This window comes from Hylobates moloch, unplaced genomic scaffold, assembly GCF_009828535.3.
Source record: "Hylobates moloch isolate HMO894 unplaced genomic scaffold, HMol_V3 SCAFFOLD_8, whole genome shotgun sequence".
Classification (NCBI taxonomy): domain Eukaryota; kingdom Metazoa; phylum Chordata; class Mammalia; order Primates; family Hylobatidae; genus Hylobates; species Hylobates moloch.
The window spans coordinates 22,315,152-22,330,589 of NW_026652283.1; the positions used below are offsets into that span (position 1 = coordinate 22,315,152).

Below are 15,438 nucleotides of genomic sequence, written 5' to 3' on the forward strand. Positions count from 1 at the left end.
GTTCTCTTCTTTGGGAATCTACACAGCATATGCGTAGATCTTTATTATAGTATTGAATCATTGCATTGTATTATCTTATGTTCACATTTTTCTCCCAAAGTCAGGAGAGGTAGCTGCAATAGCAGCAACTGTAAATGATGGACTTTTCTATCCTCATTATCTACTATAGGTAATGGCAAATAGCATATGTATTGCACATAGCCAATCATCTAACACCGTTTAATGAATGACATAAAGAATAAAGCCCCTTCCCTTTAAACTATTCTCAAGTTTAAACATGCAAAGGAATTCTAGTTTTGGCTTAAGAGAGTTGAGCCAAAAAAAATAAGCTTTTGCAAAAGAAATCTTCCCCATTTTTACGAAAGTACTAAACTGAGATGAAGAAGTCCATCCCACGGCTTCATCTCTAAATTATCACATTCTTCATGATCATCCCCAAGTGCTTAGAGAGGACTTAGTAAGTGGTCTGTGAACAACGGAGAAAGTAGCAAGAGTCACAAGACATCCTTGACTTTAAAAAAGTGGAAGGAATATTAACTAGATCCTTGGAGTACTCCAGAGGCCTCCCAGCAAAAAGGAGCTACTCTTTATTCACCTCGATCCAGGTTTTTAAGAGTCATAACTTATATATGTGTGTGTCTATATAGTGTATAACCCCATGGAGACACAGTCATGTATATATGAACTTGTTCCATCTGAGCCAGATAGCTAATGCCACGAGTTCACTTGTGTGTGACTGATAGTAATTTATTTTCATGTTTCACTTATTTGCATTCTTGTATGTTTTTAATCTATGCTAGTCCTGCTCCAGTTCTCTTAGAACGAAAGATAACTGAAATAAGACACAAAAATATTGTTTCAGTCTTCTTCCTGCCTAAAAACTGCAGGCATAACAGTCATTTATACTTCTGTATTCCATAGAAGCAGCACATGTCAGATTCCTTAATATAATGAGACAAAGTCATGAGGGAAGGGAACCAGCTTCAGTCATCGCCAGCTCAGCAAAAGACGTCATGCTCTCATACGGTTTGGCTGTGTCCCCACCCAAATCTCATCTTGAATTTAGCTCCCACAATTCCTATGTGTTGTGGGTGAGAGCCAGTAGGAGGTAATTTAATCATGGAGGTGGGTCTTTCCCATGCTATTCTCATGAGAGTGAATAAGTCTCACAAGATTTGATGATTTTATAAAGGGGAGTTTCCCTGCACTAGTTCTCTTGTCTTGTCTGCCGCCATGTTTAGTGCCCTTCACTTTCCGCCATGACTGTGCAGCCTCCACAGCCATGTGGAACTGTAAGTCCATTAAATCTCTTTCTTTTGTAAATTGCCCAGTCTCGGGTATGTCTTTATCAGCAGCATGAAAACGGACTAATACACCATCCATACATTGCTTGGTCAAAATCCAGGTGTTCATTTTTTGTCTACCTCATCTTCCCTATGTAATTCATTGGAAATTGATCAACCCTAGAACATATTATAAATCAGTCTCTGTATCTCATTTCCACTATTACTCCTTAATCCAGGCCACTATCATCTCTTGCCTTTACTACAACAATTGCTTTCTAGTCATTGCCTCTATTTCTACTTGTTTCCTTACTAGAATCCATTCTCCAAACAAATGTTCATAGTTATCTGCTTAGAAAGGTAAATCAAGTCATGTCATATGTCTGTATAAAACTGTTTCAAAGCTTTACTCTGCACATGGAATAAAATGCAAACTCCTACCCTTACAAAGCCCTGAATAGTATAGCCCTTGTCTTCTTCCCTGGCATCATCTCTTCCCATCTTCTCTTTTGTCAATATGCTTCTTTGAGTTCCTCTAATACCAATATGCAAACTTGCTCCCACCATAGAACCTTCGAATGTTAACTTTTACCCTCAGAAAACTCTTCGCCCAGACCCAGGTTTCTCAGCCTCAGCACAGTTGACATTTAGGCCAGACAATTTTCATGGGGAGTGGTCTTGCCTCCATCTTCTAGATGCAGGTGGGACCTTCACTCCTAGTTATAATGCCCCAAAGTGTCTCCAGACATTGTCAAACTTCCCCTGGTGGAGCAAAATCTTCCTCTTTAAATGATGGGCTTTTTTCTTTAATTCATTCAGCATATGTTCACAGGGCAACTCCCGTGTGCCTCATACTGTTTTTAAGTGTTGAGGATACTACAAGTACAAGCCAGAAAAGAAAGCAAGCCTTCAGATAGCTTAAATTTAAATGAAAGCGATAAAAAAATAAACAAATACAATAAAATCTATCCAAGGTTGTACTTAAAGTCCAGCTCCTCGGAGGGCCTTCGCTGACCACTGGAATTATAAAAGCAATCACATCTCACTTTCTATCACATCACCCAATTTTTATACTATAGTAGTTAGCACTGTATGTGATATTCTTATTGATATAGTTATTTATTTATTGTATCTCCCAGTAGAGTATAAGCTTTGTGATAATAGGATACTATTATAATTTGTTTTGTTCAACTCTGTATTTCCAGTATCTATAGAATAATGCCTAACACATAGTGGATACCTTCATACAGATATATGACCACTTGTTGAGTGAATAGAATAAATAAACTTAAGAACAAAGAAAAGTCCTTGATTAGCTGATACTGTACAATTTTATACACAGGAATAACCCTCATCAGGGTTGAATTAAAGATGATCTGAAAAACAACGAAATAATAAGAAAAAGTACATGAAAATTGCTATGTCCCCAATATTGTTTTACTCCACCCAAATGAAATAGATAAATGGCTTGAAATCAAATCATGAAAATCGAAGTAAACCAGTGGGAACTGTTGTCCAAATAAAGAAAAAGTAAAAGTAAACTCACTTTAGAAAAAAATGTCCTAGAAGTTTAGAGCTAAAAGTAAACTAATTATGTTTCTTCCCTCAAAAAAACTTACCAAAAATTTAATTCTTGGTTTCAAAGCGAAAATCTTTGCCAGGGTGTTTTTTTGTTTTATTATTTGTGTTTGTCAGACTACTAGTGTTGCAATTTGAACAAGACTTTACTTGGTTTAATTTTTTTATGGAAATGTCACTTTCAACTGGTATTCCACTTGAAACATCTAAAACTCATTCACTGCGTTGCCTTTTAATATTCCTCCTGATGAAGAACTACTACTAGGCTATAAGCTCTAGGAGGGCAGGAATCTGTCTACTAAATACTAACGGTATTTGCTACCATTATATCTCCAGAGCTACCCCATGGCAAGACAGATAACAGCCTTTGTTGAATAAACTGAAAATAAAATGAATAAAAACTGAGTCTAAATTTATAATGGAAGCTTCTTTCAGCAGCACTCTTATCCAACAAAAAGAGAAAAGGCAGACCTCCTCTCATCAAAAAGGCTAAACAAAAATGGTACTATTACAGCTCATAAAAGGAGTATTTGTTGTTAGGTTATCCTACATGCAAACGTCTATTAATTGGTTCTTTACATTAAGAAAGAATTTAATCAGACTTTGATAAAATTTAGCTACCTATTCTTTACTGCAATATACATACCCCTCAGAAGTTGGAATCAATTAAAATTATGTAAGGAATACTATAGTTCATTACATGACTGAGTATAAATTAATTGACATCTTCTTGTACCCTAATACTATATGTATTCTTACCTTTTTAAATATGTTTATGATTTCTTTTGACATGATAATGTTGTTGTTTTTGCTTCAGTATCCTAAAAGGTGGGCCTTGGCTTAGATTTAAATATATCTAATGTGGAAAACTTTCCACATTAATGGTGACACCATTAGAGTGAATAAAATAATTAACAAGTAGCTATAGTCTTCACCACTGTTGCCCCATGGTAGATGTTTTGTTTCTGGGACATTATGAAAGACATGTACGCATTATAATTTCTATAGTGAGTGAAAGGGTTATTCTTGTTACCTTTTTAAAAAAGTATTGCTCTATAAAACATCTATTAAAAAATGTTACCTTTTAATGGAGACTGTTATTTTAGGAACTTTTTCCAAAACTATTCCATCCACTTACTTATTGTACTTGAAATATAAAAACCATTATTTTAAAATATCATGTTAAATCTGCTGCATTTGGAATGTAGTCAATAATAGTTATCCCAAAACATGGCATTTTTCCCTTGTCATTCCTTCCTCAAATATGCACCACATTCCAAACTTTGAGCCAACAGAATATTAGGTAGTCTACAAGGGGCCGGTCAATATGTAAACAGGGAAAAATACAAAACTGAGTGTGTGTGTGCTAGGGACAGATCTAAGGACAGAGTATCTTGGATGCAAATTATGGAAGTTCTTCATCCAGGTTTGGTAGGTCTAGAAATGTTCTCCAGTTTTAATTCTAGATTCTAGAGATCACCCAGTCAAACTCTGTTGAAGACAGGCTGCTAAGCATTACATAAAAAAACACAGGCCTTAAAGGCAGTGAGAAGTTAAGTTCAAATTTTGACTCTGCCACAACTAGAGTATGTGGTGCTTGATAATTAATTGCTGAGTCTCAATTTTTTCATATGTAAAATCAGAATTAAATGATGTTGTCACAGTAATTTTGTAAGAAAGATGTTGACACAGTGCCTGTATAAGATGTTCACTAAGTGGCAGGCAATAAATCATAATCGGCAACTTTTTAAAAATGAGTAGATGAGGAAATAAACCAAAAGTGGTAGCCCAATTTCCACAAGTACTTGGAAGAATCAGCCCACGTAACATCAAATCACTGTGGCTAGACTATGCTTTCCTAGTAAATTTTAGTATAAAACAGGAAAAGGTTTTAGGTTAAATGCATTACCCAATAGTCTGGAGAGTATTTAAACAAGCTTTGGAATTCATATCTACAACAAAACAAATAATGTGTTTATAATTATTTTAATTTTAGAATCTTTAGGCTTCTCAAACAAGCGATTTTTAAAAAATGAATGAATGCATTTTTAAATGAGAAACATGTTGAGGGGAGCATTTTTTCCAATATAAAGCCCAGATTGACTAAATGTGTAAGAGTTTAGTATTTGAGTAACCTTATGTTTAAAACACACATTATTAAGTACCTTAAAAAGTACAAAGTATATAAAATTTCGTAATTGTGAACCGGACTATCAATACACAGATCAATTGAGATACAGTGACCTATCCTTTTCTTCCGATCACTAGCTGTATTTACACACCGGCATGAGGACACTGGCGTCATGAGACGGAGCAAATCACTGGTTTATAGAAAATGTAGTCACTCTTTGCTTTTATAGACATTGCCCAACTTATTTTGAAAACTTATATTCTGCGCGCCAGCAGTCTTTCTTTAGTTCTTGTGAAATAGTTTTTTACAAAAAGTGAAAACATTACTCATAGGCAACTACAGAGGAACTATAAAACAAGCTTAGTAGATTAAAAACATTAAACATTTACTTTATTTAGAAGTAAATGACTACATGTTGTGTACCTTCCTTGTGGCTGACTCTTGTATTGAACAAATTCCAGATCCAACAGTTCTCTCAGAAAATAACAAACATTTCCAACCCCTTTGTAAAAATGTGCAGATATACATGTTTTAGTTTAATGTACAAATGTAATAATCACAAGATTACTATTCGTAAACCACATGATTCTTAAATCTTTACTGGATTTTAAAAGAACATGTTTGAAACGACTTTTGAAGTGTTATAAACCCTTACATATTGAAATGCTGAATATTAGTTTCCATGTTTTAAATTTATAAAACTTATAGGATCCCTTACTAGATATTTTACCTGGGATCTGATTCCTATTCTAAGCCTGCTTTTTTCAAATCATCTAATGTTATTTAGATATAATTATCCCTTTCAAGCCACTGACTGACTCTATATATCTGCTATCTCAAACATTTACATGCCACCTAAAAGATTATCTACTTTAATCCACACACTGAATCTATATTGCGTATGTCTTTAATTCATGAGCTCTGAAAGGCTATGGTATTGCTGAATGGATTATCTCCTTGAATCCCTTATTGGCAGTTCTAGAGGTGTTTGGTGTTTGCCTTCATAGCCCTTCTTCTAGAATACACAAAATTACAGCCTTGCAAAAGGGCCATTTGTTGAATTATATCAAATGCCCCTGGCACTTTTGTTAAAAACAGATTCAACAGTTTGTGGGCCTGAACTAATGCACCATAACCAGGGTCAGAAGAATCCATCAGAGATTCTGAGGGGAAACAAACCAGGCTCTAAAAAATTCTTGAAATAAGGCAGGTAGAGAAACTGGTCTAGAATTTTTTAAAGTGACTTGGCCAGAGAACCTCCCGTACACAGCTCCGCTTTTATCAAGATAAAAACAACTGAGAGTATTTTGCACGCAGATATTTGTGTTGTAATTCTACAAATAAACATTAAGTCAGCAAAATACAAATTTTGCAATTACTTTGCTGAAAAACAAATGATCTGCTTAGGTTAGTTAAAGCCGACGTGGATCCCCAGATGCTATCCTCAGGTGAGGTACCCCTGGAATGACCTTCAGCGTAATGGAATTTCATGCTAGCTGAAACTGTGTGTGACTATTGGTTGCCAACTGGGGTAAAGGCATCATTTCTCCCTCCGCACTCAATAACTGTGAGACTCTAAAAGGTATTTCTTCACCTTTCACATTATTGTTACTCAGTGCTTCTGCTATAGATATGGGCAAAAGAATCTGTAAACTGACCAGTTATACTATGTCGCTTATAAGTAAAGAAGAAACAAATACTTCTTTTGGGCAGCTAATCAGTTTATAGCATATATTGACTGCTGTTGGCAGAACTTTTCAGTCAAACTGTTTTGTTCTGCAAAACCAGATCGAGTATCCTTTTTACGTGTTCGCTAGAGGATTGCTTCTAACGTAACTTTAAAACCTAATTCACATTTCCAAGTACCAGAGCATACAATGGCATGAATTCTAACAGGTAAAATAATCCGACATGAAAAATAACTTTATGCTCTTAGAAGTAGGTGACCTTTACTAACTCACATTGTTTCTCGAAAGATGAGATTGACTTTAAGTGGGCATGACAACTATTTATTGATAGCTAAACTCTCCAAATCAAATTCTATCCATTTTTCCTATTTTAAAAAGTCTATCATTTTTACTTTTTGAATATTAATAGTAAGAAACACTTCTCTAAACCCTTCCAAGCTATGATTGTAATATTTCTCCAAATGCTCTGAAGCTAATTCACTGATAGCAATTTAAAAGAGCACTGAAAAATAAAGCTCAGTCCTCACTTGGCTACAGTATGAAATATTCAGAAAAGGGAAAAGGGTACACACACACGCACACACTTATTCACTCACACATCTCCTGGAACTATTTAAAAATTAAATGGAAACTGGCTAATATAAATGGAGGAGAAAAGTTTCCATGCACACCAAGGCTCTGTGAATACTGTAAAGGGTGGAAACATCCTAACATATGCAAAGGTTCTATTTAAATACATTATTTTAAATTAACCTTCACAAATAATAATTCAATCCATTCATATTTTCAGATTTTAAAAAAATTTACTTATTCTTCCTTCCCTCAACTAAACAAGGATAGGAGAGCATAAGACTTACATCCTTACTTGCCTCAAAAAATAACTTCCAAAACAAGTAAGCCATTGTTCTTGTCTAACTTCTGAAGTGGCAGGAAAACTACATTCCTGGGCCCTACATAATCTTTGTGCCTGACCCCAACAAGAACCTTTAAGTCAAATTCACTTACCCCCCGAGGGCAACACACTATTGTATCCTCTCCACTTTCTAGCCACCTATGAACAATGGATAGTAATTGCAACTGTCATGGGCAGTCAGTAGGAAAAGTAACCCAGTGCTGTTTTCCAGGTTTACTGCCAAACCTGAGTTGAACACCTAATAACCATGCCCTGAACAGAAGAAAGACCTACAGTTGCTTTTAAAAAGCATCAGAAAACAGTGTTTTGAACAGAACCAGAGGACAATAACCTAACTTGTACTCTGAATGTGAAGCTTAAAAAATTCAAAATTAAAGACAGAAACTTCTTTTGTGATTGTACTGTAGCTTCCTAAACTAACCCCCAAGGCAAGCCTGAAAGGGACAGCTGAGCTTTCCTCTAAGCTTGTCATCACTGCTGCTGCTGCTTTTAAGTTTGACTTGTGAAGGAAAACGAGGGAGGGAAAAAATGTTTGTCCTCCATTGGAATGAGATCAGAAGGCTTGGAAAAAGCAGTCTTCGCTGCTCTACTCTGAGTTATTACCTAGGTCAGAGGAGAATAAAAAATCTTGGAGAACGCATCTTATGCCTCAGGGGTAAATGGGTTAAAATCCATCAAAATAATATCAAGGACCTGCCGCCTCTGAAGATGAAAACTTCTCAGTTCTCCTTAAACTTTCTCTTCAAGCTCTTTAAGGCATATTGATTCTCATTCATTTGAATTTGATTCCGTTGTAGATTTTGGCTACTGAATTTGTTGGTTAGCACCAATTCATTTTCTCATCACCCTTTCACAAGTAATCATAGGCTAAATACATGTAATTCCAAATGATCTGCATGAAAAGTGAAATATTCAGTCAAACATTTTCCAGAAGTTTTTAGATATCCAGATGTTAATGTCATGTAGGCCAAACATTTAAGACCGATGCTTTGCCTTTCTTCAGGATACACTGAGGGAGTAAAGCCTTAAGAGAGAAAATTGCTTCTCTCATTGGGAAAACACTTGCACAGACACACATATGCAAAAAAAAAAATTATTTATACACACATTTCCACATGTATAAAAATATAAATCTAGTGATATCTTAAATGTATATTCAGCCTCTACCAAAAATGTACACAGTAATATATAACTAAATATTTTATGCTGATGACTAAGTATCTTGACTTTCTCAAAATCCTACTGTAGAACTCAGAATCTTAAGTGTCCTGCTAGCAGCAAATAGAAAACCATAGGTTGCCTACCGTGTTTTGAGAAAACATACTTTTAAATTAATTGAAAGGATAATTTGCTTTTATTTTATATGAGGAAATTAAATCTTCTTCCCTTGTTATTAGTAGGAGTTTATTAAGATATGAATAGTTTTACAGAACTTTTCTTAGTTGGATGTAATTGCTGATTCAAATAAAACCAAAACAAATTGTTACCCCGACTGGCACAAAACAACCTTTTATTATGCTCTCCCCATTCATCATTTCTGGTTTTAAATTTAGGTTCTACACACCCATATTTCTTATATGTACAATGTACAAAATCTTATAAAATACAGTTTTTAACCTTGCTATAGGTACATTCTTACTTATAAAATAAATAATTTAATTTTTTTTTAAATGAAGAAAATCAGAGCCTGTTAGAGGTATAATGGGGTGATTCTGTTGAAAACAACATATCATTTATTCCATAAGGCACAAACAAAGAAAGAATATAAGAACCCTGCTACATCCTCCTTCAAGATAGAAAGAAGAAACCCCAAACACAGAGAATGCAAGAAGCAGAAGAGATGAGGGCAGAAATACTTTAACACCATTACTATTTCTGAATATCAACTTTATTTGGGTACGTTTTGGATAAAAATAATCACACCATATTACCTTTTATTTCGCCAAAGTTTCCCGATCCCATTGCAAGAAGCTTGTCTTTCCAGTCCTTTGAGAGTAGTTTTTCAATACTGGGGGTTTCTAAGTAAAGAAAAAAAGAAGTAAGCAAATCAACATGACTCTCCTTACAATGGAGCTCATTAAAAGTCTATCTGCTAAAAATAAGGCCATCCCTATTCCAGCCCCACTTCATAATGGCTTCATCAAAAAACTGATAACAGGGGTAGAAAAAAAAGAATGTGTTTTGTCACCTGCTGTTTCAAAATCATTAGCTTTTTCCTCTTGCGGAACAAAGCCATACTAATTCTTTATGACAATGGGTACACATAAACCTTGCAGTTCATTGTTTTTCAATTTGGTGAACAAATTCTTGCTATAATGGAGGCTTGTCAATTTCAGGGTGTTAGTCTGCAGTCAAAAAATAATTATGTTGATAAAATGCAGAGTAAAAAAAGGCAAAGAATTAGCTCTTAAATCTGCTACATGTAATTATATCCCTCTGTGTGTTTACAATTACATCCACTTTATAATATGTGTTTAACATCATGTGGCGGTGAGCACACTGTGGTAAGATTTGCCAGTACCGCGAACACACACACACATAAAAAAAAAAAGTTGGTATAAAAGAAGCTTTAAAAAGATTGCAAAATCTAGAAAAGTGAGGAATGCTGCCTATAACGGAAACCTATTATTTGGTTATTTCAGATTTGTATCACACTCTTTTAAAATGCCCTGTATTCGGACAGGGCACACACATTTTAGAAAGCAAGGTGCTGCTTTAGTCTGGTATTTGTTTCCACATATAACATAGTTTTTGACCTTACCTTTTGTGTCGAACTTTAATGTATAAGTAAATATAAATGCCAATAAAAACTCCCAAACATTAAACTCAGTTTCAAACAATATAATTGTATATTCTTGTCAGCACTTAGATGGATACACAATTACAATGGCTTTCAGTCCCGCGATTAGCCCAGCATTCACTTAGAAAATGGAATGTACTAAAAGATAAGTGTCCCAGTATGCTCCATCTAAATAACCATACCCACACTTATTATATAGATCTAAGACATACACTGCCATTCTCCACATTGGTGTTTATGTGTATTTGTGTTTGTTCAGGCATTTGTTTACCCCCTACTAGGAGCATAAAGGGAGTACGTGTTAACTTATCAAAGGGACCGTCTGGCCTAGAGACCATATTACTAGAAACTGGTTAATTTTCCCCACAGTAAAATGCATTTTAGAGAGTTTTCATCGTCATGTTTAGTTAATGCAGTCTACTTTTTCCAGGGCCCCATCTTTACAGCGATCAGCTAGCAGAGTCAAAAAGCCCGTGTGGAGTTTTCAACAAAGCAGAGGTGCAATTTTCCTTGGAAAAAAAAAAATAACAATATGGAACACTTCTGTCTCACATGTCAGAAACTTGTGGAAAATAAAATGGTGAAAAGCTCTGAATGATCACTCTTTTACATAGTCTATATGTATACATATATACATATATGCAAATATGTATATGCACTTACAACAACTTAATATATGCACATTTACCTACGGAATGAATTTGAAATGAATGAATGCAGTCGAAATGAATGAATGAAAAATGGATTTTTTCCTTCGGAACAAAATACATAGCTCTATTTTTCACATTTAAGGAACTAATACTGAAAAATTTACTTTTAATGTTTCTTAAAATTTCCCAATTTCTATATGGTATTGTTTCAGAATATTAACAGCAACTCTACGAGTCATAAAACAGAGTAAATATCTTCATATTATAACCAGTATTTCTCTTCATTGAGGCTTTAAGAGTAACTTTGAAATACTTCCGCAAGGACTTCCAACATTTCTACATTCCCAGTAAACAGTTTGAGTGTAAAATTATTTCTTAAACCTTATCAGAGTAGGTCGAACAAACGCCACTGTTTCTTTTTTCCAGCACTCTACAAAAATTCTTGAGTAGCATGTAAACAGGGCACAGCCAATACGGTATTTGCAATAGAGTACTGTCAGTCATTAAAAGCTAACAAACCTTTGCAAAGCAGGAATGCAGCAATAGAAATCCACTGTGCACTAACAATAGGCCCCTGAACCTCCAGGCACCAAAAGCAGACCATTTTACTTTTAAGGCTATTGTCTGCAAAGTCCATGACAAAGCTTTTCCCCTGCAGCTAGACAAAATATTCACTGTAGTGTGCTCGTAAAGAAACAGAAGTCTTCTGTCTAAGTTGCAGAGTTAAAGAAACAGCAGCCAGATTTCCGAAACCTGCAGAACATTCCTGGCCTCTTTATTAACTAGCATAAAGATATAAGGCTGGTAAACAGAGCCAGTTTGTTCAAGTACTTGACTTCTAAGCACAAACTACAAAAAAAAAAAAAAAAAAAAAAGAATAACTTCTTTAAGACTAAGTTATTTTGAAAATGTAAAATCAGAAACATATCTAACTCACGGTTGTCATGTCTGTGGATGAATAAAGACACTCATACTTACAACGTACATGAGGTATATACTTTAAATTCAGATTCAAATACATTTATTTAGCAGCCTACGTACCAGGAACTATGCTAGAGGTTTTTTTATCTGTATGCACTCATTTAATGATAATAACCAACTGAAGACTTAGATTGTGTAACATCTATGTTACAGGTTTAAAGAGATGAAACAGCACCAGCAAAAAGAAAAAAGAGAATTGCTCTGAGGTTCCACAAAATGTAACGGGCAGAATTGAGGTCTTGAACTAAGTTTTTTTTTTTTTCTACACATTCCTAACTCTCTTATCAACAACAAAATGATAATAATAGCTACTATTTAAAGGGCTAAGTGCTAAGCAAGGTACCAGGTCCTTTACATGTGGTATCTCAGACTTCTCACAGTAATCTGCTGAATTAGATATTGGTACATCTGTTCTACCATTTAAGAAACCAAAACTTAGCAAGTCATCATGACTTGCCCAATGTGGAGCGAAACTCTACCTATTGGATCCCAAAATCTTGTTCTTTGCAGCACATACATTGCTATGGTTTGAATGGGTCCCCCCAAAGCATGTGTTGAAAATTTAACCTGTAATCCAAAAGCTTTGGGAGGTGAGGCCTAATGGAAGGTATTTAGGTTATAAGGGCTCCACCCATATGAATGGCTGATTATAGAAAGGCTTCAGGGTTCAAGTTCCATCTGTCTCTGGTGTGTGCACTCTCTCATTCTTCTGCTTTCCACCATGGGATGATGCAGCAAGAAGGCCCTCACCAGATGCTAGCACCTTGAGGTTGGACTTCTCAGTCTCCAGAACTGTGAGAAATAAATTTCTTTTCTTTATAAATCATTCTGTCTGTGTTATTCGGTTATGGCAACACAAAACTAACACACACACACACACACATGCAGTCTCCCTCATTTAATCCACAAAACAGTCTTGGATAGTAGGAAAAACGATTCTTACTAACTCCTTTGGATGGATGAAGTAAAAACTTGATAAATGTTCTAGGGTAACACATATGTATGAGCAGCAACTGTGGAATTAAAAGGCAGGTTTTTTTTACAGTTTTTGTTTTCAGGGTGTGGTCCAATTATATGCCTTGCACTCTAGGATTCTGGATAATTTAGTGACAACCTATAAGTATATAGCAGAGATATACAATGAAATTATTTTTACTTATATAGTAGAAGGAATATTGGGCTATAACTCAAACAACCTGGGTTCTCTCCAAGACAGTGACACTAGCTAGATGGGCCTGTGGGGGTGAGGAGGGAAGGGGATCATAAAGACATCATTTCACCTACTTCACCCCTCTCTCTCTGAATTTCTGTAAAGCAAAGAGCTTCAAAAAATCCACATTCAATACTCTACTAACTGCTAGTTTCCATTGGTAGTTCTTGAAATAACAGTAAGAAATGATCTCATAATAATGAGCACAATGAATGGACATGTAGCAGTGATTAAATTTCTCTGAAAATAGTAAAGATATGGTAGAAAATTCATGTTTCAAAATGTAAAGGACCAAATGCCAGAAGCCCAATATTTACAATACACCTGTTTTTTAACGTGTGAATATGAGTAAAGTGAAATTTGACACAATTATGTAAGTGTAAGTGCTGCTTCACTGCTTATGGAGTGAATAGATAGTAATTATCTATTAAATATTTAATTTTCTAAAATAAGATTTTAAAAATGCACAAACATAGAATCGTATTTTGTACTATGAATATGGTATGTGGGTGCCTAGTTATTCGCAAATGTTCAAATTCTGGCATTTCTTTTAATTTTTTTAAATTTTTGTGGGTATCCAGTAGATGTATATATCTATGAGTTTCTTCTATTTTCATGTTAAGATGTGTCATGTTTTTCACTTAACTCTGAAAGATTCTCCCGAAAATTCCTCCTCCTGAGAGTTCATCCTCCCAAGTACTGGAATATCATGATTACCTTCAAAGTAAGAACTAGGGCTCCCTATATTAAAAATAAGTGTGAGTTAATAATTAACTGTTTGCATAGCATTTCCATTTACAGAATGCTGCCAGATACAATTTTGTCAGTGGCATATATAATTGTTACATCCATTTTGCAGATGAGGAAACTAAGGCTCAGAAAGATGCTTTGCCCAACATCAGCTCATCAGTAAGCAGAACAGACAGAATACAAAACCAGGTTCTCTTAATTTAAGGATCTGTCTCTTTAGGGGAAAGGTAAATGCTTGTATTTTAAAAGAGAAAATAAAGTTAGGAAATAGGCTATAAGACAAATTAAAAATAAAATATACCCTTCATCATCAACACACTAATATTAAGATGAGTCTAATTGGATCACTATTGTTTCTTTCTGCCAACAGGCCCCTTCTGATACATTTGCTTGCTTTTCCCTTCTCACCCTTGCCTCTTTTGCTCACATATGCTTCTTCACATCAATGCCTGTGGCAATCCCCACCAGTGAATGGCCCCCCCAACTGTGCCAGCCATTGTTACAACAGCATCCTGCCTCTTCAGGGCCTGTTCATTCCCTATAACTCTCACTCCTTTTTCCCTTCAGTGCCAAACACTCTTAAGACCGACTCCCTCATCTGGAACAATGAGACCTAGAGACTCATGCCAACATATTGTAATTCTCCAACAAGCTGCCAGTGCCAAGAATTAAACCACATTCGCTCCAGTGCAGTAGCTTTACACACAAGCTCAGGTATTTGCTTTGTGTTTATGTAGGTTTTTTTCCTTAATCTCCCTTCAGCTGCTGTGGCAGAGCTCATTGAAAAATCGAACAAACAAAAAGTACGTTATGTATGATATTTGACTTTTAAACAAAGTCACAGGAGTTAGGTTATACCAAACCTATCACTGTTTATACTTTAATTTTGTAGCTTAAACTAAGCTGTGTTATTCTTGACACGTGATAGTGTACACACTGAGGAATGGAAGTTGTCTTCTGGAGGGAACTAGATTTCAAAATACACCAGTATCTCCTTCAAAGTAAGAAAGTAAAAGCATATGTAGACTATTCATGCCATAAAATAAGAATTATAGAGCTGAAAAGGTCTTTATACATCATTTAGATAAGCACTTCATAAAAGCAATTGACGAAAACATACATTTGACATAAATGGAACATAAATGGTTTGGCTACTTAAAACTAAAAAAAATATGCATTCGATAGTCATGCAAATCTAATTAACACTAAACAAATTTATATTTCCTCTCTACAAGACTTAGATCATTTTATGTACTAACAGATTGGCAATTTTTAAGCTAGTTACAGATTATATAGTATTTTTAAAATATCTGACCAAGGAAATTAGTGTTGGGAGATGACTGTGTGTATGGCTCAATACAATTTGGGTAATAACTGATTTAGACCAAACTTTTCATTTTACAGACTAAAAAAGTACCAATTAGAGATGCTAAATAACTTGCCTAATATCACAA

General features: G+C 35.1%; 1 protein-coding gene and 1 long non-coding RNA gene across 3 annotated transcripts in view; one reads left to right on the forward strand and one right to left on the reverse strand.

Annotated features, from left to right (window-relative positions):
• SOX5 (SRY-box transcription factor 5) overlaps positions 1–15,438 on the reverse strand; it is a 415,087-nt gene that overhangs the window by 213,347 nt on the left and 186,302 nt on the right. For both annotated transcript variants that reach the window (XM_032159826.2, XM_032159831.2), the window contains exon 4: positions 9,525–9,611. In XM_032159826.2, the coding sequence (XP_032015717.1) occupies positions 9,525–9,611 (87 nt within the window). The remainder of the gene's footprint in view (positions 1–9,524; positions 9,612–15,438) is intronic.
• Positions 6,424–10,988, forward strand: LOC131383976 (uncharacterized). The gene is made up of 3 exons (XR_009214405.1): positions 6,424–6,574; positions 9,339–9,489; positions 10,824–10,988. It is a non-coding gene; the product is annotated as an uncharacterized LOC131383976 (long non-coding RNA).